A 25,348-nucleotide genomic window follows, 5' to 3' on the forward strand; every position below is an offset into this window, starting at 1 on the left:
AATGGGTTTGGATCGGGCCAAGCCAAACCAAACCAAACCCAACCCGCTTCACATTGACCCGTTGAGCTAATGGGTCGGGCCACAGGCTTCTCTTTAAACCCAAACCCATTAAAAACCGGGCCAAAATTCGACTCGTTAGTAAACGGGCCGGGCGGCCCGATGCCCCCTACGCCAAACCCCTTGCCCCTTGGGGCATGTGGTCTCACACTTCCTCAATAAACAATGAAGCTACCGTCTTCTCCTTGAAAATAACCAGTTTATAACCCGGTATTATGGCGCTATTGCGAATAAGCCTCTGGTCAATCATCGTAGCCGTTGTCCTCTCCAAGCACGCAAGAAAAAAGAGCCACAGATTGATGCGATACAACACACACGATAGCTCTCCCTTTGGATACACATACGAAAGAGAGATTCTGCAGAGTTGGAAGAGTAAAAAATGGAAGGGGAGGAGGAACAGAGCATGAAGATGATCCACACCGCCATCCAACGGCTCATGGAGGAGAAGAGGGAAGATGATGGCGTTTCCGACGGCCACGTCACCACCGACGAAGAAGACCGGCTCTTGCTCTCCCGATTGTTATCCCAGGTGAACTCAATTCACCACTCGACCTCTCATGAAAAAAACAAATAAACAAAAAACAGAATACAATGAAAAAGAAATAAATGGGTTTTTTAAGTTTCTCTCTCCAATTTTTGGTTTGGATCGTTTTCTCTCTTCTTGATTCGTTTTTTGGCCTTTCTGCATAGGGAATTCAAGTGGGTGGTCGTTTGTTTTACTCATCATGATGGGTTCCTTGAGAAATATCTGTTGGAGTTGGGTGCAGCTTTAGATTGAGAAGAAATCTAGTTGTTGAAAAATCATGCATCCAGTGATTCACTATACAATTAGGTTTGCTATTTGCCATCGTCCTTCCTCCTTTTCCTTTGGTTGATCAAAGCGTCCTTAAGATAGCCCCAACGGGGGTTGGCTTAGCGGGCTGGGCCCTTGTCTGCTAGACCGCTGGTCAAGGTTAGATTCTCATGGGCGTCACCCCTCTGCCCAAGCTGACGCCCAAAAGCCAGGGGGCGAGGTTCCTAGCCTTGAATTCTAGGCCACTGGCATGACAACCGTATGTATGGCAGGCTGAGCTCAGGTGCCGTTTCATTGGGTTATAAATAGAAAAAAATAATCCTAATATAGTGGCCTTTGATTTGGAAACGAGTATGGTTTTTCGGTTTTTCGGTAAGCCTATCCAATCTAAGGACGAAATATGTGCGTGTGTTTTGACGCGCGCGCGTACGAGCGAGAGAATCCTTTCAAGCTTGTTTATTTTGTTTTCTTTATTCGGTCATGAGAGGCGGGATCAACTTTTCTAATTGATTCAACAAAGACCATATCTTATGCAAGTGCATAGAAGGAAGGAAGAGAGAGAGAGAGAGAGAGAGAGAGTCTTTTCAAGGTTGGTTACTTTGTTTCCTTTATTCGCTGATAGGAGGCAGTCTCAACTGTTTTGTTGATTGAAGCAAGACCGTATCTTATGTAAGTGGGTAGGAGAGAGGGAGAGAGAGGATTCAACCTTTTATTCTAAGACCATATGTTATGAAGTGCACAGGATCTGTATGACATGGGTTTGTAATCTCTGGAACTGTGTTCATCTGATTTTGTGATGCTTCTTTGGTAAATGAGAAACTCCATTGCATTTGCATCAATAAGCTACAAATTGTGGTGATCCTTGTAAATTCATATTCGACATCCTCTTATGTTATAGTTTTAATTCATCTATTGCAATTTGCTTATCATTCTGATTTTTCTACATATTCTTGATTGATTGAGGTTTCACTTCTAAAATGCATGTTAGATAACAGAATAGCCATAAAGTGAAGCTGCATTTCTTATCTTTTAGTAAGCAAAGGTTTATTTTGCTTGCATATGTGATTCTGAAATTGCAAGAGTGAAGTGTGAGTTCCAATTTTGCAGAGGAAATAATATGCATGAAGATATTACTAAAAGTTCAATTTTTACCGAGACTTCATTTATATGTGAATGTGGTGGCAATTTGGACTTCATATAGTTTTTATCAGATATTTACTGGGGTGGCTTTATAGACTGTGAAGGTTTTCAAGGTGGCTTTCCTTCTGGAGATTTTCTCTGTGTAATTTGATTTTTATCAGAAATCGATGGTTATTATTCTGTATTTTGATACAATTATCTCACATACAATTAAGAATATGAATTCCATACAAATTATGTAATGTTGAGTTCAATGTTATTTGTTTATTCAGGGTAGGGAGGAGAGGTATGGATTAATCAACTGTTTCTAGATGCAAACTAATCAACATCTTTTCTTCTTGTTTTGCTCTTCCAATGTCCTCCCTGGATTACAGCTGAAGTTGCTAAAGTCTGGAACCCAGCAGCATTCGCTAGTATCCGTGACTGAAGCAAGTCTTTCAGACTCCACTGAAGCAAGTCTTTCAGACTCCACTGAAGCAAGTGAAGCATGTATGAGGGATGAGACACAAAGCACTGAGAAGCCATTTACGGCAACTGAAGAAATATTAAGAGAGCTCAGAACTGTAAAAAGGCAGAACCGCATTACACATTGGTTGCTTTCTGTTATGATTGTCACCGCTGCTGTTTGGCGGTTATCAGAAGTTTCTCTTATACTTCTTGTGAAGCAGAAGATAAGAAACCCATTTAGAGTATTGGGGAACTTGCTCTTTGGAACATTTAAGGGAGCTCTTGTTGAAGCTGATGCCAGTAAAACATCTGAGAAGCACATTGCCATTGAAGTGCCCCATCTCTCACTCCCTAAAATTCCAGAGTTACCATGTGTAGATATCTCATCCTTGATTACAAGCAGCAGTGAAGAATAACAATGCTGCTTCAGTTTTGAGATAGGTGATTACCTGCCTGTATTCTGAGTGCAACCTGGTCATCACCCTATTGTTTTTCTGGTGTGAATATACATGTTCTCTGACAACGCATAAAGCATTTATGCAGCTTTTGTCATCAGTAGTTGGGATGCATATAAACTCTTTTTTCTGTAATTGTTGAATGAGATATACTTTGCATTTTTCTCATTAAACAGCTAAAAGCCTAAAACAGAATCTTGTGTCCCTCAAAAAGTACACTATAGTATATAATACAGGACCTTGGCTTGGAGATAATCAAATTGCAAGATTCAAGAAGTTAAACCTAGCATTATCTGTTACATGCCGGAAGGTTCTCCAGGGTTTTTTTCTTTCTTTATTTCTTTTCTTGATGGACAAGCTGGGGGATAGTCCCTGTAGGATTCGAACCAAAGACCCCTAGGTTATGATAGTGTAACCTAACCAACCACCTATCACATTTGAGCCCGAAGGTTCCAGGTTATTATGGAAATATTTGGTTGAAGCTATAGCAGATTCAACTCTCCCATATCTATCCAATTGCATCAGCAACCAAGTTAATTTAAGTTCCCCGAGTACCAGGCTTCAAAAGCTGAACTGAAATGAACAATCCTTTCTCTGAAAAAAATCTCATATTCCATATGCAAGCATCCATATTTACTAAGCGCATCTATCTACTTGATTACTATTTCCTCTGAAGTATTCCTCTCCCTTTGCTTCAGACGTTCTCAAGAAAAGGAAGTTCCGTCTGTGTCTTGTTGCATCTAAATGTAGTTCTTTTCACTCTCTGTGTCTACTGGAACTGTAGGTTAGATGAGCCTCCTGACCTTGGGAAGTTAGAATGCTTAATTTAATCATGCAAAAACTTGTACTTTACATGTCCAATGTTCAAGTTTTCCTGTCAATCTGTGCAACCCAGAAGCTGCTACAAGGGTAACAGCAGCCTGGAGCTAGACAATATCCCCTTAACCACATTGCTTTTGATGATTTTTCAGATCCTAATAGGAGCCATGACATGACACATTGTGAAAATTTTCCATTGGCATCTTGTTGATCTTCAACCAAATGGAACTTTGTTCTTTTTTATTTGGTTTCATCATTTTGCTGTACAAGTTATTCCTGTAAGCTATGTCGCATAGGTGCGGATGTGGGTACAGGTGCGGATGCGGCACATTAAAAAAGCTTGGGTGCGGGAAGGATATATATATGGATAGAAATGGACCTCAGTGTGGTTGACTTCACCTAACACAAAGGAAGTTGTGTCCAAGTGTCACACCCACCTGAGTGCGGGTGCGACCCGGGTGCAGTGCCCTGTTAGAAGAGTCCGTGTGACATAGCCTGTAAGAGTTCCAGAATCCACAGGATGGACTTTCTATGGCATAAAATCCATGCATGAATAATATATACCATAGTCACAAATATCTGTATCGGCTATATCAGGGAGAGCTATTTCTCGTGATAATATAGGTTTGGTGATAAATCTCGGGAAAATATAGGGGCTTAAAAAATATAAAAAATAACAAAAAAAGTAAGAAAATATCATGTTTAGAAAAAAATACATAAATAATAAAAGAAATAAGTAACAAATGTAAAGGAAAGAAGAAAAACATATTTAAAATGTAAAAAATAAAAAAAAAACTTGTCCCGATATTATCGTGATATATATAAATTCCCAATATTTTGAAAATATCATGATATTTTACCTTTAATATTGTTTTGACATTGTATCACGTTAATATCTCGATACTTTAAAAATATTGGCGATATCTGTGACTATGATATATACAGCTGGGTTTTTTTAAATGCAATGCTTGCTGGTTCTGATCAGACATTATTTTCTTAGAAAAGGAAACAAGAAGAAGGTAAAACACAGAAGACAAGAACCTGGCATCATTATGGGAATGTGCATGACAACTGAGCACTAAATGGTTAATAGAAACTTCCTCTTCACTAATTAATTTTGGGAATCTGCTAAAACTCTTTGAAGACGTTGAAAAGTATTGAACAGCAAAATGACAAAAAAAAACTTTTCTTTATGGAATTCTGTGTATTTATTCATTCTAAAGCAACTCAAGGCAACTTCTTTCTGGTTGTTAGCGAAGATCTCATGTCCACAATGGCAGACTCATCTGCTCCTAGCTTCTTAGCATCTTTGCTAGCTTTAATGAATCTTGAGACAGCACCATTCACATATTCATCTGCCTCTTTGACACTCATTCTCCTGCTTATTTCATCTGGAAAGCTGCTTAAAAAGTGATCTCCATTCAAGACTGCAGCGAGGTGAACTAGCTCACTCTGAAACTCTGACAATTTTGCATCTTCTTTAGCTTCCGTTCTTAAATTATTTGATACGTCAGGCAGCACCTCTGAAACGTGTTCACAGTCTGAGACTTTGAAATCAAGTAGAAAAAAAAAGAACGTATATATTTTCTACCATGAGGGGGGGGGGGGGGGGGGGGGAGTATACCTAAGCAGTCTGTTCTGGGTGCTTCCAACTTGCCCACAACTTGCTCAAAGGTCCCTGCCCATGCATCTCTATGGGTCAGAAAGTTCGAGTTTATGTTGAACAACTTCTTGATGGTTGCAGGTATTGAAGAATGCTCATACTCAGAACTTGTAGTGGGTCCATTTGGTCTGCCAACCACTGTAACAGAAACAAGTACTGTAAATATGCATCTCAACTGGGTGTTGAGATATGAATTGGCAATAAAGAATATAACATTCTGAGCATCTCAGAGGAAAGTTCAACAGCTGAAATCCTGCACGCGCGCGTGCGCGCGCGAGAGAGAGAGAGAGAGAGAGAGAGAGAGAGAAATTTTACTGATTTACCCTTGGTCTACAGGTTTTACCTAATTCTCTATTGTTACTTCTGTCAATGATCTTCATGAGATAGCTTCTCTACATTGATAATAATTCTAGATGATTCTCATAAAACTGAAACAAAAGATGGCACCATTAATTTCGTGATCTTCATTACATCAAATGAGAAAGAATAAATAATACCCCGTTTGGATGTAAGGTTCAAGAAAAAAGCTTCAGTAATGAACTGTGCTTTTTCTTCTCCCTTTGTTCAACAATATCAAACTTCAGTAGGACAGCCAGTGAAAAAGGGTTTGCGTCTTTTCTTCCTTTGGAACAGAACGCGCATGCAGGGGCAAGTGCATTCAAACATTATTAACTGATTTGAAATCCCCTCTTAGATCCTTAGAATGAGTGGATGGCCCTGCATGTGCGTGCACAGGCATGTGTGCGGACATATACACACACATCACCTGCCCAGCAATTAAACTAAGAGAAAATAGGCAACACTATGGTTTCTCCAAATGTTGGAATTCTGTGTCTTATAATTTACTTCCATAGCAGAAATGCAAGTGCCAAAGGTTGCTATACACTTCAAAAGTGAAGGTGAGAACAACAAATAAGCAGAATTTTAGTTTCTTCTTTTAATAGATCATGATAAAAATATGGTCACAGAAATTAAGATGCATTTTTACAAATATCTCCAAGCCCATATGGAGGGACCCATGTGCACACCACTTGCACAATTGCAAAAGCAGACGAACCACAAACAGACAGAGGTGCATGATGAACCCTTGTCTAGTCACATGCATTATAAAAATTCACAGAATCACAGGGCAAAACCATTCACTAATACCTTCCCTTCATGTAAAGAAAAACATACCTGTTCCTTTCTTGATCCAAGGGGACACCATTATTGTAGGAACTCTAACACCCAACCTGTCAAACTTGAAAAAATATGGAGCAGGACCAGTATTACCATCTGGGTTTGGCACATTTTCCACAGGGGTAGGAACATGATCATAAAACCCTCCATGTTCATCATATGTGATAATCAGCAGGGTCTCATTCCACTGTGGGCTAGACCTCAAGGTCTCATACACCTCCTTAACCAATCTCTGCCCATTGGACACATCATGTGATGGATGATCATCGTTTGCTGCAATCACTTTTAAATCAAAATATCTAGGCTCAATCAAACACAAGTTGGGCAATTCCCCATTCCTTGCATCTCTCTTGAACTTCACATCATACATATGAAGCTTAGATACATACTTCAATTTTCTCATATTCCTAAGGAACAGAGTAGTAGGAGCACTTTGGAAGTAGACCCCAAAGTTCAATCCGGTTTCATGGACCGAGTCAAAGATTGTCTTCTGTGGATACCCTGTGGCTAACTGTCTACGAACATGACTGGTTGCACCATGGGAGGTTGCAGAGTATATGAATAGCCGGTTCGGTTGGGTTGGACCAGGTAGAGAAGAGAACCACTGATCGAAAACCGCGAATTCCTCGACCAATGTCTTGAAAACTGGTATCGAATCCGGTCTGAACCCCTGCATTACTTTCGCCGGCAAGTCACCGGCGATCCCGAGAGCCTGCTGAGCGAAACCATTCATAGGAGGGGGCGAATTCACTCCGGTTGCGTTAACGGACCCGAAAACTTGTTCCTTGACGGCTTCGAAAGAGTGGCCCGGGTCTGGGTTGACGAACTCAGCACCATCTGTGAAGCAGAAGAGATCAGTGTCCGGGTGCAATGCCGATCTCGGATTGCATTCCTTGCCTGTAACTCCATCTATCTTCTGGTTGATGCTCTTCATCCAGCCGAGCATGTGGTCGAAGGATCTGTTCTCCATGACAAGCACAACAATGGTTTTGATGGGGCCTCTGAGAGTGACACCATCTGAGATCTGAATGTAACCAGAGTTGATAACAAGAAGAAGAAGGACGGTGACAGAGAGACATGAACTGTGGGCATTTTCTGCCATTGAACAAGGAGCAGAAGGCACTTTTCTTTTGTGGGTGGCGACCAAATCTTGCTTATGTTTTGGCTTCTAGCTCTTGGGTACATGCCAAGAGCAGTATCCCTCCCTTGTTTTCCGAAGGTGGGGCGCACTCATTCAGGGCATTACTGGAAATTGCATGTACATTTTAAATCTTGGGAGTTGGGGATTCGTTTCCTAAGAAATGATGCACCATGGTTGAAGGCATCTCTGATCTCCCACCGGCAAATCCATAATTAGACTGTAGTGATTGGAAATTATTGGTGGGTCTCACTTGCCTTTTGGATTTGTGGACTCGAGCTGTTTTTTTTTTTCAGGTCAGTGTGGTCGATGTGAAAATGGGTTTATCATTTGAGATACCGAAGAGGATCCACTGTAGTGGCAGGAGACTGGAGGCCCTCTTTTCACTCAAGTCATGTACATGGATGAGAATGTTAGATCTTTGCAAATCTTGGTCAGTCATAAAGCCATTGTTTTTTACTTTTTATTTATTACTCGAAGAAACCACACTTAGAATTGGAGACCTAGTCATGCTGGTGGCTTTCCTGGCAGCATAGACTCTGTCGGAGACCTAGAAGCTTTGAGAAACCCACTTTCAAAATATGGAAACTCGATTCCCTTTAGTGAAAAGCTCACTTTCTCTTAATTCTTCAAATTGATACCCTTTCACTTCTTTAATGTTTTTCTCACTTATTGTCACCTCTATTCTTATTCAATTCATATGTTTTTCATATTAAAAATAATATATTTTTTATAACAAGCTTATGTTACATGATTTTATACTTGTGTTCATGTCATTTTTAATTTGCTTCTACCTGCTCTTATGTCAACTGCATCCGGCTTCTCTTGGTTTCATACTACTTTTTAACACTTGCTTTCCCGCTTCTCGTATCCATTTCATTTTCAGATAACTATGTGCCCCAAATTGGTCACTTTTGTGTAAACAAATGTTTCTGTTTCTTCTTTAGTTTGCTGCCTATGCACGCCATAAGCATCAGATCAGCAAGATGTTTACCTTAGTGAGTTCAAAAGAGGAGAAAAAGTAAAAGCGATGGCACAAACAGTGAAGTTTGGGTGACGAAAAAGTATGATTGTGCCTGATCCCTCTAAGATTGCTCTCTCTCTCTCTCTCTCTCTCTCTCTCTCTCTCTCTCTCTCTCTCTCTCCTCTCTGGGATGTGGGGGAGGGGAGAAACATAGTCGCAAATATCGGCATATTCTTGAAAATATCATGATTTTATCATGATATTTTCAAAGACCGACATAAAGCTGAGAAAAAACCAATATTTTCAAAATAACACAGTTTGAACATATGCTTTAATCGTGACATTATTACGATAAAAACAGTTTTTTTGGGTTTTTATATTTTTACTCATGTTTTTATATAGATCTTATATATTTTATGTATTATATATATCGACATGCGCTCAAGTTTTTTTCAAGAAAAACCAAAATTTTAGAAAAAAAAGTGAATTTCCTTACCAAGATTTTCCAAAGAACAAAGATTTGTGACAATGGAGGGAATAAAGGTGACAGCTGGTTTGGTGAAATATGCTAACCAAAAGGTCACGGGATGGAAATCATGGAATGTCACCTTGGGCTATCCCTCAGACAGACCATCACAGGTGAAAAAAAAATGTAAAGTACAACCTGCTTCCATAAGCAAACAAAATTACCAAACTGAAGAAATCAACTGATATGGTGCTCTTTGTCATTATAGGTCTTTTTTATGCTGACAAAGTCCACAATATCTTGTGATTCTTGATTTTCAAAGTCAGTAAGAAAGCAATAGATCCAAGAAGTTCCAGATTTTTACTGATGTTCCAGAACCCAATGTAGAGTCTTCCAAGCAGAAGTGGTGAAAACCTATCTGAATGAAAATTAACTTTCCTAGAAAGATCAAGTGAACAGAGTGTAATGTTATTAAGTGGGTCCATAACCAAAACTGTTAAGTGTGGACCAGAGCCAGCAACATGCATGAGGCTGCTTCATGCCTCGTGCGGGCATGAATGTGGATAGCTGGAAGGGATCCCCACCCACTTGACAAGGGGCCTCTCCTCTTTCAGTCCTGTAAAATTGTCTGATCTGTCTATGACCGACACAACACTTCTGCAATGCATTGGTGTTGGACCCCTCCACCACAGGCCACTAAATGCTGAAGTCACAACACAGTCAATCGCAAATGCCGACAGAGCACAATTCAGGCAGCATAACCACCACTGTGAGCACTGTCGGCAGACGATAGGTGCAGCAGTGATGGCTCCAATATGGTTGATTAGGTGATGGACCATTCTTTCTGCATTATTTGATTAGAGATGGATAGAGCATCTCATCAGAAACAACTGCTCCTTTCATGTGTTTGAGGCATTGAACAGTGTGTTCTTGATGTTTGTTTTTTTCTTCGGGGATAAACCCCCATGGACTCAAACCTGAAACCCTTTAGTTATGATAGTGCATCTAACCAACCAGCTATCTCATTTGATGTCAGTATGCCTTGAGCTTTGGATTTTGGCTTGTAAAAACCAAACTAGCTGATATTTGGATTCAACTTGGTAAAAATTGTAAAAGTAGGTTTCCTGCATCTTTTCTTCAAAAGCTAACAATAATCTGCAAGAGATGAAGGCATACTGACAAATAAGTATATATCAAAGATAAAAAACGAAAATAATACCCTACAAGAGCTCGGTAATGTTGCATTGTGGTAAAAGAAAAAAATGGAGCCCATGAATCAGTAGTTTTTGGAGTGATGCCAAAACATACATCTTGCTGATCTTTAAGAACATGATCACTGTAGTAGAATAAATAAAACACATTATGATTTTTTCCTTTTTGGAAATGATGAGGAACCCTCGCCGAAGCAAGAAAAACCCCAGGTGGGGCCCCACGGCCACCCTGCCTTTTGTATTATGTTTTTTCTTCTTTTTAATGACAGGAAAAAATCACCTCGCTCACTTGCAAGCTCATTGGTGTAAAAAGCCCCAGGGAGTATACTCAGCTCTGGCTTCATGGCAAGGGACTTGTTCCTTCACCTTGATGACTTTCATGAGTCACCACCTAGCAGATGTGAAGAACCCTCGAGGGCACATAGACATGGTTCTTGAAAATAATAGTCAATCAGAACCAAATGCAATAGTCCCATTCAATCAGTATCCTTTGAGCTGACCTGAATCTAAAGTATACATCTCCACAATAAAGGTTGCCACTCAAAGACAAACCTTAATCCCCATAAAACAAAACTGATCCAAATAACACTCTGAACATATATCACAAACTCGAATCAGAACAAGAAATGGCTTTTATATCATAGAAGCCATACCCAGTTGCATTCGATGGAAAACAGAGATTATAGCTTTCCTAGAAGAACTTCATCCTTTGAAGCAGTGTTGTCAATATCACTTTAGGACCTGAATTCAGAGAATCAACCGATTTAGACAGTTGAATCAGTCATTTAATACTTTTTTAATATGAAAAATTCATTAAAATTAGAAAATTTTATTAAAATACTAAAAATCAGATGAGGGCCGAATCAGCCATTTCGATTTTGGGCCAATTCAATACGGGCCGATTCTCAAATATACTGACAACACAAAACACAAAAATAACATGAACATTTAGCCTCCTTTTCAGAGAGTGAAAAAACAAACAGACGAATGTCTTTCATTGTTAATCTACTGCATTTTCCGAAAGTGGAAAACAAACAGACAGAACACCTTCCAATGTTAATCTAAATGGGAAACTGTGAAACCTTATATGGGATAGAATGAGATAGCTGGATTGTTAGGTACCACTATGATAACCATAATGGACATTGTATCTCATATCAAGAGATTTCTTGAAGGTAGACCAACCACCATTCCAATTACAAAATTGTGTACAGTTTTTGTAGGTTTTGTACACGGAAATCACATTTAAACTCTAATCATATATCTAGATTTTTAGATAAGCTTGCACAGAGGGATCCATAAATCATGGAAATATCAACCCCCAGATTGGTCCCCAATTAGGGATTTTGTATAGTCAATTGTATCTTCGACTTTGATCTATACTGATTGAATCTGGTAGGGGGTCTGCCTAACCCCAGCTGGTCTTTCAAAAAAAACAGGAATCTCAGGTTCGAATCCCACAGGGTTATCCCCCAACTTGCCTATCAACTGTGAAACTTGATATACAAATCATGAAAGCTCATTTACCATGTTTACCATACAATAATTGAGTGGCCCGCCTACATTATAATCAAAGATTAGCTCCATGTTACATTGGTTATGTTATCAAATCCGACACATGTCAATCACGTCCTCACCAATTGTGATAATTTGTCCTACCATAGTAAAGGTTTAATTTAAAGATTAATTTTACTAATTTAATTAACGACATATGTATATGATCAACCTAAGAAGCTTGAATTGTAATCATACAAAGCATAGGGAGGAACCACAAATGCAAAACGATATTATTATACAAGAAAGTTTACCACAACAGGGCCATGCAGATGATTTTCAACCAAGGCAATTTGCTACACGAGTTCAAATATATTTTCAAGAGTAATCATGCAAGTATGAAAAAGGTTATTAAGGTAAATTTTAAGTGGTGACGGGAAGGCTGGACTCCCAACAGCCCAATTCAATCTATTCCAACTAGGGATGCACACGAGCCGAGTTTGAGCAGCTCAGCTCGCTTCACAATGCCCCTGTCCAAGCTCGGCTCAAACTCGGAGCCCAGCTTGAACATCATTGTCCAGGCTTGGAGCTCGAGCCTAGCTTGGCCATTGTTCCAAAAAGTAATTTAAGAGAGGTGGGATTTGATCCCCCAACCTCTCCAAAAACTACATAAATGACCCAGCGTTGAGCTAGAACATGTATTTTGCTTATTGTGACCCAGAAATGACTTACATATACTAAAAATTTACAGCAAAAATAATATAAGGTGCAGGATTCGAACTGAGCACCTTCCATGGAAGAGACTAACACCTTTCCCAATAGGGAAACATCGATGTTATTGATTTATTTAGCAAACATGCTATATATACATTTTACAAGCTTAATCGAGTACAGCGACGTGATCAAGCTTGGCTCGTTTAAGCACACCAAGCCTAAACTTGTGTTGAAGCTCGACCCATTTATATCCACGGACGAGCTCGAGCAGAGCTTAAACAAGCCAAGCCAGAGACAAGCTCGATCACAAGTTAGCTCAGTTGTGCATCCTTAATTCCAACTCATGCTTTGAAACACCACAGCAAAAATCCACCAAAAGTAGTACTACCAAAAGCAGCCTTTTATCATTGACATTGCTAGTCTTTTTCAGAAGGAAAAAAAATCATGGGTCCCCTAGCAGGTAGTCTTCAACATGACATTATCTCATTTTCCAGACACCAAACAGGCTGAAGAACAGCACAACAAAATTTTAAAAAAAAACTCTGAAAATCAAACAGCCCAAATCCCCAATTTCCACACCACCATATAGAGGACAACCTTTAGGAGTGCAAAGCATCTCCCCAAAACAATTGACGATTCAAACCTGATAATGTGCTGCTGAAGTTTCAAGCATAGTTCAGCCGAAATATGTCATTCATGACATAAAGCTTCCTTATGGAGTTGGCATCAAATGGAACATCTGCATTGACACGCAATCAAAGCAATCATAAGAAACACAAGATTCAGGGTCTATAGCAGTTGAATGAGAAAAGATTGTGCAGGCCCCTGTATTTTCTTCCAGCACAGAATTCCCCTTACACGGATGTCGGTACAGTTCATCTATGGATTTTTGCATTTGTTGTAAGTACATGAGTTAGCAGAGAAACTGACAAGTTGGACCACTCAGTGACTACGCATAATTTCAAATGCATGAAGCAAACTCGCATGTTAAATCAAACATTGAGAATAGTTCAATATTGTGAAACAAACACATACATATGAAACAAGTTAAGACGACCTGATAATTGGTGTTTATACAAAGATTGTATTGAGTTTGTTCATCGTTCAATATTGTGATACACCATGTTGCACCGTGCAATATGATATAAGCGTGGATCCAGGGGGGGCAAGGAGGGGCTCGAGACCCTCGTAAAGTTTTGAACATTTTCATTATTTTATTATAAAAAATTAATAAAATTAGCATAAAGCATAGTCACATATATCATTCAAGGTATTATCTCGGCAACAGTATTTCTTTGAGAGATTTTCAAAAGTAGAAAAACCTAGAGAAAATCAGGAGTTTAAAAATTTGAAAAAATATAAACAATAACCAAAAAGATAATAAAATAATAAGTTTTGCATCATTTTTCTTCCAAAAATATAAATAAACAAATTTTAAAAGGTTTTAAAAATATAAAGAAACAAAAAAATAGGAAAGGCAAACTTAAAATATAAAAAAGAGTTTTTCCCCAAAAATATCGTGATATTACCTCGATATTATCACGATAATATCATGGTATTTTGAACTCTAGTGATATTTTAAAAATATTGCAAGATATTACCTTCAATATCGGCTACCTAAAAATAGCCAAGATTAAAGTGATATTTTCAAAATATCGCTATGGGTGACACTGGTATAAAGTGACAAGTAAAGTAAGGGAAAAGAAAATCGAGAGATGGATGTCATAATCCATAAGAACATGAAGATACACAAACAACATTTAAAAAATAAACTATGCAATACGTGACAAAAAAATGACATTTATAAATAGTAATCATTTTTCTGTGCATCAAGGTACTAAAAATAACAAGAAAAATGTTCTCATCTTTTATATTTATTGACATATCTAAGCACTTTGCTTGTGATGATCCACAAGCCTTTGGTAGACATATGGATATTATTTTATAAAAACCTCAATAAATTTATGCAAAAACTGCTTCAAGATTCATAAAACTTTGTATCTAGGCATCTTGATTCCTTAATCTAAATTGTATTCCTTAAATATGGGAAGCCACAATTCCACAAACGTGAATCACAACTCGAAAGTCCAAGTTGCCTCCTACCTGTTTACAAAAGTGTGGTGCTCCTCGTTTCCAAATCAGTTTTCCACTAGCCTAAGCACTTCTTGTAACTTTCGTTTAGTCACCAAAATTTCAAATCAATTTCTCTCATTGGCCAACCTTGTTATCAAACTCCAAGAATAAATGTAAAACCTGAGATTTTTTCTTGATAATTAAAATGAATAAATGATGAATTATCGGTGCATTCGTGACTGTAATCGTAAATTCTTGATTTTCTTGATATTCTTGATTTCAATTAATTATGAATTTTCATCTTAAGTTATAAAGAATATTTCAAGAATAATTAAAAAAGCTAAAATATATAAACTAAACAAGAAAGTAAATTATTTGTATATTTTTAGATTATGAATTTTGAATTTGGATCTAGTCTTATTGGATTGGACTCATAGCATAGGACACTTCGAACAACATCATTATTGTTTTGACAGAATTTTGGCCAATCAGTAGCTTATCTATTAAATCGGATTTAACCTTGATGTTTCTCATTTCGAGTGCATCAAAATCGACTATCTACGTGCTCATATTGATGTTGATTTGAATGTTTTATCATCAACCGAAGTTCATGCCTAATTATAAATCAAAAAATAACGTTTTTCGATATCAACTAAAATTTCTTGTCAAGTCGTATGCGTATGATTAAATCTAAGACCACCATGACGATCTACATTTCGAGGGCTATCAAATCGACTATTTAAACGTCAAATTCTAATGAATATTTGGGTTTGTAAGCCTCCCGAAAGGTTACCATGCCACTGATAGACGTGAATTCTGTCATTCTACCACAAGAATAGAAATTGAATAGGAGAGAGAACGTGGCTGCTGCAGAATCTTCAATCAGGGATCTGCATATTAGGCATCTCATTAAGTATAAGGTAATACAAACATTAGGGTACAAAAATACCCTTTACATATAGACTTAAATACAATTGAGTCCATCAATTATGTGTAACATAATAAACTCGGTTTGGGTCTGGATCGGGGATCCAAACCCAGATATATGAAGTACGATTTCTTTTCACCCTCCCTCAAATTGTACATGGTTTTGAACCATGAACAACTTGCCTTTTAACATCCAAAATTTGTTCTTGATCAGTCTTTTTATAAATAAGTCAACAACTTGATCAATAGTTCGAACAAATTTAGGTTCAATTTCCTTTTCTTCCACCTTTTTCACAAAATGTTGATCTATTTCAATATACTTAGCTCGGCTGTGGTAGATGGGATTAAATGACATATTAATGACATTTTGATTGTCGCATAAGAGAAGACAACGAGATTGATTCTCTTATTTCAGTCAAGAGGTGTCTGATCCATGTTACTTCAGCTGTGGCAGCTGCCATTGATCTATATTCAGCTTTTGTACTTAATCTGGCAATAGCCTTTTGTTTCGTACTGCTCAAGGAAACCAGATTTACGCCAATGAAAACACAATAACCTGAGAGTGACCTGCACTCATCTGGGATCTCATGCTCGGTCTGCATCTGTGTAAGCAAGAAGTTCATGTGCATGATACCAATTCATGTTCTTTCTATACAAGAGTCCATCTCAGATAGTTCCCTTTAAACACTGAAGAATATGCTTAACAGCTTTCATATGCCCAACACGTGGTTCATGCATGAACTGAGATATTTGATTAACGAAGTAGACAATATCAGGCCGAGTGAAGGTGAGATATTGTAGCATCCCTACTATCTTGCGATATTCTGTAGGGTCCTAGTACAGATCTCCTTCTTGAGAATGTAGTTTCTGATGAAGAATGTTGGGTGTGCCTAGTGTTTTGCAATCTTTCATACCTTGCTGAAAATATCAATAGTATACTTGTGTTGGGTGAGAGTCATGCAGTCAACAGTCTTGTCAACTTCAACTCCAAGAAAATATCGCAACTTACCTAGATCCTTTATCTTAAATCTGTGATTCAGGATCTCTTTTACCTCATCAATATGTGCATTAGAGTTACCTGTAATGATAATGCCATCTATATATATTGATAACAAGGTAACTATATCTTTGCATTTGAATATGAAAAGAGAATGGTCAAGAAATGATCGACTAAAACCATGTTTCTCTACTTCAAGAGAGAAACTGTCAAACCAAAACCGAGATGCCTGCTTCAAACCATTGTAATGAAAAGAGGCGGAAGCTCCAATGGAGTAAAAAGCACTCTTTAAGAGTGACCTCAAGAGCCAAGAACACAAACATTAAAAGGGCACACACAAAACTCTCAAAAGTAGAAAATGACTTAAAGTCATAAGTTGGATTGATTGAAGAAAGGAAGAGAAGGGTGAAAACCCAATGCTTACAAGAGGAGAATACCTCCTCTATTTATAGAGGAGGGAGGCTCAAAGAAGGGACTACATCGTTGGGAGCCCCAACAGTCATAAATCTGACCGTTGGGGCCCCAACGACTACAAGTGTGGGGCCCTTGTGGTCTTACAAAAAGGGGAAAAAAGAAAAAGAAAAAAAAGTAAAAAGAAAAAGAGAAAAAGAGAAAAAGTAAAAAAGTAAAAAAAAAAAAATACATTGTGGTTTTACAAGAATACCCCTATCGGGTATTTCACTAAAAAGGAAACTATATATATATATATACATATATGTATATATATACTTATATATATACGAATGTATATATATATATATATAAGTATATGTATATATATATACATATTTTAACACGCCCCCTCAAACTTTACGGGGAGAAGACCGAAAGTTTGCTAAGAAGAAACATAAATCGTGGAGTTGGGAGCGCCTTGGTGAAGAAGTCAGCTAGTTGATACTCTGAAGTAACATATGGTAATGAGATAGTCCCTCTGAGATATTCGTCTCGAACATAATGACAATCCATTTCGATATGCTTGGTTCGCTCATGAAAGGTGTGATTACTGGCAATGTATATCGCACTTTTGTTATCACAGCAGAGCTTGGTGGAAGTGGAAATGTGGACGCCCATGTCACCAAGGAGACTCCTGAGCCATACGATTTCCATAGTTGTCATTGTCATGCTCCGATATTCAGCTTCAGTGGATGACAGTGAGCTGCTTCTTGCATCTCCACGAAATGAGGGATTCACCTAAAAAAATACAAAGACCCGTTATTGAGATACGATCATTGGGATTTTCTCCCCAGTCAGCATCAGTAAAAGCAGTTAAGTCAAGAGATGAGGAAGAGGATAAGAAGAGTCCCTTGGATATAGTATTTTTGATATATCGCACAATTCTCATTACGGCCGCCATATGAACCGAAGTAGGTGCATGCTGAAACTGGCTTGCTGCATGAACCGCATGAGCTATATCTGGACGTGTGATGGATAGATAGGTGAGAGATCCGATTAATTGACGGTAGGGGGTTGGATCCTCAAGAAGAACACCATCTCCAAGTCTCAGTTTCGCATTAATAACTTCGGGAGTCTCAACTTTCTTTTCATCAGATATTCCTGATTTGGTACAAATTTCTGCAGCTAATTTCATTTGAGATAGGATGTATCCTCGCGGGGAATAAGCCACTTCAATCCCTAAAAAATATCTCAAATATCCAAGATCAGACATATCAAAAGTTTCTTTTAGCATAGACTTTACATCATTTACTCCCTTTTTGTCATTCTCAGTGATGATCATATCATCGACATACAGTAGAAGCATAATAATGGAGTCACTTGTCCTTTTAACAAAAAGTGGAGTGTCAGTATAGCAAGAAGAAAATCCTAAATTGATTAATACATTACTAAACATATCATACCAAGCTTTAGGAACTTGCTTAAGTCCATATAAAGCCTTTTTTAATTTCAAAATTTTTCCATTTAAATTCATACCTGGAGGTGGTTCCATATAAACTTCTTCATTTAAATTACCATTCAAAAAGGCATTTTTGACATCAAGTTGAAAGATTGGCCATTTTTTAACAGAGGCTATAGCAATAAGAGCTCGAACACTAGTCATTCGAGCAACTGGGGCAAAAGTTTCATCATAATCTATCCCATACTCTTAGGCATATCCTTTGGCTACCAACCTAGCCTTATATCTTTCCAATGAACCATCACTCTTAGTTTTTACTTCAAAAACCCATCTACATCCAATGGGTTTCTTGCCATTGGGAGGATCAATGATTTCCCAAGTTTGCACCCTTTTAAGAGCATTAAGTTCTACTTCCATAGCTTCATTCCAATGAGCATATTGTTTAGCATCATTGTAATGAGATGGTTCATGAAAGGAGTGAAGAGCAAGTAGGCATGCTCGATAGTTAGGAGAAAAAGAATCATAAAAAACAAATCTATTGGGTAGTTTGGAAATCCGATTTGATTTTCTTTGAGAGGTCTCTTCGATTGACTCACTTTGAGAAAATTTTTCAAGGGCACAAGGAGGATTTCTTTCATTCCTTCTAGAGTAGACTTGTATTTGTCTTGAAACATTTTCTTCTAAGTTTTGATCATCATTTGGATGTTCAAATAGATTTTCACCAAGGGGTTCACTAGGATCAATATGATCATCTATGATGTTTTCTTGAGGCAATAAGTCAAATAAAAAAGAATAATCAATATTTTCATTTGGTTGGTGTGAATTCTTCTAGGAATGTGACATCTTTTGAGATATAAAGTTTGTTTTTTAGTATGTCAAAACATCTATAACCTTTTTGTTTTTTGCCATATCCCAAGAAAATACATTCAATAGCCCTAGGAGAAAGTTTATCATTTTTGTGAGTTAGAACAAAGCATTTACATCCAAAAATCCTTAGTCTTTTATAATCGGGAGACATATTGTAAAGTTTTTCAAATGAAGAAAGATTTTTCAAAGAGGATGAAGGGGTTCTATTGATAAGATACGTTGAGGTTAGAACCGCTTCGGCCCAAAAGGATTTTGGGATATTTTTTGAAATTAATAACGTTCTTGTCGTTTCTATTATGTGTCTATGCTTTCTTTCCGCAAGACCATTTTGTTGCGGAGCGTTGGGACAAGAACGTTGATGACAAATTTCATTTTCTTTTAAATAGCTTTGAAAATCATTGGACATATATTCGCCTCCCGAATCAGACCTAAGAATAGATAGATTTCCCAAAAATTGATTTTTAACCATTGCATGAAATTCTTTAAAGAAGAAGAAAACTTCGGATTCGCGACTTAGGAAGTAAATCCACGTGAATCGAGTGAAGTCAGCAATAAAGACCACGTAATACGAAAATCCTCCTTTAGACAAAATAGGCGAAGGTCCCCACACATCGGAATGAACAAGTTCAAATGGCCGAGTGGTAAAGTAACTTCTTTGAGGAAATGGAGTAGCTTTAGATTTCCCAAAAATGCAATCTTTACAAGTCATGTGATTGTCTTTACAAGTATTGTTCAAAAACGGAAAAAGAGACATTTTTACAAAATTTGGATGACCAAGTCTCTCATGCCAAATTCCAATACTTTTGTCTTTTATAAGATTGCAAGATGATTTAGATGGAAGAGTCAAAAAGTCCATAAAATAGAGATCACCCCTTCTATGGCCTTGCCCAATCTGCTTCCCTGACTGGAGATCCTGCACGGTGCAATCTTTAGGTGAGAAAGAGACTTGACATCCATGATCGGTGATTTGAGAAACGAAAAAAAGATTTAAATTAATTTTTGAAACGATTCTTACTTTAGGAACGAAAAATTTTTGAGAATTTCTAAAATCAAGCGTTCCAATACTTTCAATTTTCAATGATGTTCCATCGGCCATTGAAACATAAGAGGATATGGGTTCGGAAAAAACATTTGAAAGAAAGTTTTTATGAGATGTCATATGAAAAGAAGCACCGGAGTCTAGTATCCACATACCTGGAGGTGATGAAGAATAGGCGATGGCGGCTCCGGATGTTGAGGAAGAAGTCTTGAGAAGATGTTGGAGAACTTCGGAGATATGATTAAGAGTCTCTTTGATATCTCCCTCTTTGGCATTTTCTTCTTCCTTCTTTGGAGAATTTTCCCCAACCGCGGCTACTTTTCCTTTAAGTTTGGGACAAACAGGTCTAATGTGTCCCAGTTCATTACAATAATGGCATATTATTCTCTTTCTAGGCCCATTACTATTTTTGTTAAAGTGAGGAGGTCTATAGACTTTAACATTTGATCCGGGCCTAGTAACGGCCAAAACTTCATCATTCTTAATGCTCAAGCCAAGTCGAGTTTCCTCTTGGCATATTTCGGCGAGGGCATCTTCAATAGGTAGGGCTTTGCTTCTATGGAGAAGAGATGCCCTAACTTGTTCAAATTCCGGGCGAAGACCATGAAGAAATTGAAAGAAGTGCTCCTTTTCAATTTGTTCCCTTCTTAATTCAATATCTTCCAGAGCCACCCATTTAGGCTCAAGAAGAGCAAGTTCATCCCAAAGAGGGGTTAGAGAGCTAAAATAGTCCCGGACACTCATATCCATTTGTTTCGTGGAACGGATTTTTTCTTGACAAAAAAATTGGCGAGCAAGATCCTTTTGGGTATACATACCCTTAAGGAAAAATCATGCCTCATTGGCCCTTCTAAATTTGGCAATATTAGCACAATTTTTAAGGTCAACATTGTTCATAAACCATGCCAAAATTTTGGCATGATTACTTTACCAATCCTCAACTTTGGATTGATGGTCATTGATAGCTTTGATGCGCTCATCGCCATCTAAAGCTTTTTCAATCTCATTTTCGATTTTAGTAAGAACAAGAGAGGGTTCGGGAGTAGTTCCCATAACAAAACCCCAAAGTTTCTTACCTCTTAGATGATTTTCCATCGCGGAGGCCCACATGAGATAGTTGGACCCATTTAGCTTAAAAGAAAGCTCCACTTTAGAATCACGTTCCATCGGCACCAAATCCTTCCTTTCTTCTTAAAATTTGAGAGGCACATGTTCCAAGATAATAAAGAGAAGCCCAATCACCAACCGAGCTCTGATACCATGTAATGAAAAGAGGCGGAAGCTCCAATGGAGTAAAAAGCACTCTTTAAGAGTGACCTCAAGAGCCAAGAACACAAACACTAAAAGTGCACACACAAAACTCTTAAAAGTAGAAAATGACTTAAAGTCATAAGTTGGATTGATTGAAGAAAGGAAGAGAAAGGTGAAAACCCAATGCTTAAAAGAGGAGAATACCTCCTCTATTTATAGAGGAGGGAGGCTCAAAGAAGGGACCACAAGGGGCTCCCTTGTAGTCGTTGGGAGCCCCAACGGTCATAAATCTGACCGTTGGGGCCCCAACGACTACAAGTGTGGGGCCCTTGTGGTCTTACAAAAAGGGGAAAAAAGAAAAAGAAAAAAAAGTAAAAAGAAAAAGAGAAAAAGTAAAAAAGAAAAAATACATTGTGGTTTTACAAGAATACCCCTATCGGGTATTTCACTAAAAAGGAAACTATATATATATATATATATATATATATATATATATATATATATTTTAACAACCATATATAGCTTTCTAAAACCTGCACACATATTCTTTGGAGTTCCCTTCTGCATATTCAGTGGGTTGTTCCATGTATACTTTCTCTTTTAGATTGCCATGTAGAAACGCATTTTAGACATCCAATTGACTAAGTGTCCGCTGACGCTCAACAGCTAATGATAATATAATTCTGATGGTGCCCATTTTTACAACCGGACTGAAAGTCTCATCGTAATCTTGTCCTTGCTACTGTGTGAAACCCTTTGCAACCAATCTCGCTTTGTATCGTTCAATAGTACCATCTGGTTTGTATTTTTATTTATACACCCATTTTGACCTAACAACATTTCTAGCATGTGGTCTCGGAACAATGTCCCAAGTGCCACATTCACGAAGAACCTTCATTTCTTCATTCATAGCTTTGATCCACCTTTTTGAACTTGCAGCTTGATAAAATGTTGTGGGTTGGACTTCCTTAGCTAAAGAGGTAAGAAAGAATTGAAAGTCCATTTTGAAATTTTCATAACTAACCCACCTTTGAGTAGATCTTCTGAGGTCTAGAGATGGAACAGAAGTAGAAGAAGAGTTCATCTCCTGATTAGAGATAGAAGGGGTTTATTGGTTCAGCTCTCGTGCTTTCTTGAGTCCTTTGTTCAACATCAGACATGGTTCCTTCATTCCTTTGATCACATTCTGGAGGACAAGTGTCATCAGTACTGGAAAAGAGGTCAGAGTTCATCCAAAGATGATAAACCTCAATTTTAGAAATGTCAACATGATGATCAAAGTTCAATTCATCGAAAACAACATCCTTGGATATTTTAATGTGTTTACTCACAGGATCATAGCATCTATACCCTTTATAGTTGTCAGCACAACCCACGAATTTGCACTTCAAGGCCTTATCTTGGAGCTTGTGCCGCATTGAACTGTCAACATGAATGTAACATATACAACCAAATACTCGCAAATCACGATAGTTTGGATAAACTCCATGCAAAAAAAATAGGGTGATTTATCTTCCAGAATATTCATGGGAAGGCTTCTGCCTAGAAGGTAATTGAAAGTTTAATATCATGCATCATGCTCATTGCACTCTCAACAATATGGCAATGTTTCCGTTCAACAATCTCATTTTGTTGAGGTGTATGAGGATAAGACACCCGCCTACTTATTCCATTTGTTTGGAGAAAATTAATAAAGTTATTTGAAGAGAACTCACCCCCTCCGTCACATTGGAAACTGAGAATATTCTCATAGAATTGATTTTGAACAAAAGAATGAAAATTCTGAAATAACTTGAAGGTTTCATATTTATATTTCATAAAGAAGATCCATGTATAACGAGAATAGCTATCAACAAATATGAGATGATATCTAATTCCAGACATAAAGGGAACTGGAGCAAGACCCCAAACATCAGAACAGATAATTCCAAACGGTCTTGAAGTTCTTTTATTAATAGAATGAAATGGGAGAACATGACTATTACACTAAAGACAACTAGAACATTTTTTATCATCAACACTTAATCTTAGACTTGACTTGGGAATAAGACTGCTTGAAACAAGCTTTTCAATAAAATGACAGCTACAATGACCCAGATGACCATGCCAAAGATTTGGCTTTACACGTTCAGAAAGACTAAAGACACTCGTAGGAAGTACTGAAGAAGATGACGAGGTGAGCTTCAAGGTGGAACCAACAAGCTGAACACGAGTGAAAGGATTCTCTTGGAAGACGTACATGTTTTTTTGTCGTTTTTCTTCAGCAAACGTTTCCTTCGTGTGAAGGTCCTTGACACGAAAAGAAAAAAGAGTAAATTCAACTGAAGCATTAATATCATCTACGAGCTTATAGACTGAAACAATATTTTTCTTAATGTTAAGAACATGAATGACATTTGAAAGAGTAAGCGAAGAATTGAACATAGGAATGACAGAGTTTTCAATGTGAGAAATATGGTGATGAGACCCATCTCCAGTGACTATATTATTTCTACCAACATAAAGAACAAGAGTTAGGAGCATACCAACATCACCAGTAACATGAGTGGTTGCACCAGAATCAACATACCAAGTGCCCTGATCATTCTGTTTTAAATTCAATTCAGCTAAAGCAAATAATAACAACTCCTCGACTTCTCGTCTATTCTTCAATTTATATGTCACTTTTTTGTCTCTGATTGCTTTCCTCTATTTTGAGGATTAAACCAGCAATTAGCTTTGATATGCCCCCTTTTGTTGCATAGAAAACAAGTGGGTATTGTTGTAAAACCCGAAAATTTTATAAAATATGCAAATTGGGCCTAGATCCAAATTTCAGATCCAGGACCCATAAAGGGGTATTTACGCTTAAATAATAGAGTTATATTAAAATAATATTAATATTAGTAATAAAATAGAAATATACATATATATATATGTATATATATATTAAGCAAATTCGAGGATCCACAGTTGGATCCACTTGGATCCAACTTACGGATCCATATTGTTGGGGGTTGAAATTTTATGAAATTAAAATTTTATAAAACTTTATTTTTAAAACCTATCCAAGGATCCACAGTTGGATCCAGTCGGATCCAACTTGTGGATCCATATTTGTTTTAGGGCCGGGTTACGGGTCCCGAGTTCGGACCCGAGCCCCACCCCATGACAGCCCTTTTAAAAGAAAAGGGCAACCCGATAAGGGTTGCCCGATCTTGTTGTAACAGAAAAAGAAAGGGGATAGGGAGGGGGGTTACGCAGGGCGTAACCGACCCCCATCTCGGCAAAGAAGGAGGGGGCTTGGGGCCGATAAAAGGAGGAGGGGAGTTAGGGGTTCTCTCTCCCTCGCCTCTCTCTTCACTCAGTCCCCCATCTCTCTCTCTCTCGTTCGGTGTGCGCACGCCGGAGGGCAAAACACCATTGTCAGGCAGCGTGGGCTACCGGCTGCCATTGAAGGCCGCGGCTAACAGCAACCACACTCCCTTCTTCACGGCAGCAGCGTGGAGCGACACCAGCCGACCGTGCATACGCGCCTCTAGCCTTAGGTCGCCGGAAAGATCGTCGGGAAAACCATCGGAAATAAGGTACGGTGCTTCTTGGATTTCGGGTGAGGGATCGAACATAGGTTCGATTCCATGTGGGGGTTTGAGGGTAGGATTTGGGGTTTACATCAACCCTAAACCTAAAACCCCAAATCGGTGATTTGGGGGTTTCGGATCTTTCCAGGTGAGGGGTGTTTTTCCTTTGTTTTTGGCTGGATTGTATATAAGTTATCTCCTAAACTTAGTTCAGATTTAATATAGTTATTTTATTTGGGTGG

The 25,348-nt window shown here is 38.1% G+C and overlaps 2 protein-coding genes across 2 annotated transcripts; one reads left to right on the forward strand and one right to left on the reverse strand.

Moving 5' to 3' along the window:
- Positions 1–406: 406 nt before the first annotated feature.
- On the forward strand, positions 407–3,065 carry LOC149851425 (uncharacterized). The gene is made up of 2 exons (XM_090015068.1): positions 407–586; positions 2,365–3,065. The coding sequence occupies exons 1-2, from the start codon at positions 437–439 to the stop codon at positions 2,851–2,853; spliced, it is 639 nt and encodes a 212-aa protein (XP_089871194.1). The 5' UTR covers positions 407–436; the 3' UTR covers positions 2,854–3,065.
- Positions 3,066–4,907: 1,842 nt separating this feature from the next.
- NPC6 (non-specific phospholipase C6) lies at positions 4,908–7,655 on the reverse strand. The gene is made up of 3 exons (XM_090008365.1): positions 6,551–7,655; positions 5,336–5,512; positions 4,908–5,234 (listed from the first exon to the last, which is right to left on the reverse strand). The coding sequence occupies exons 1-3, from the start codon at positions 7,653–7,655 to the stop codon at positions 4,939–4,941; spliced, it is 1,578 nt and encodes a 525-aa protein (XP_089864491.1). The 3' UTR covers positions 4,908–4,938.
- Between the last annotated feature and the right edge of the window lie 17,693 nt (positions 7,656–25,348).

This window comes from Nuphar pumila, chromosome 1 (genome assembly GCF_984573655.1).
Source record: "Nuphar pumila chromosome 1, dmNupPumi1.hap1.1, whole genome shotgun sequence".
Lineage (NCBI taxonomy): Eukaryota > Viridiplantae > Streptophyta > Magnoliopsida > Nymphaeales > Nymphaeaceae > Nuphar > Nuphar pumila.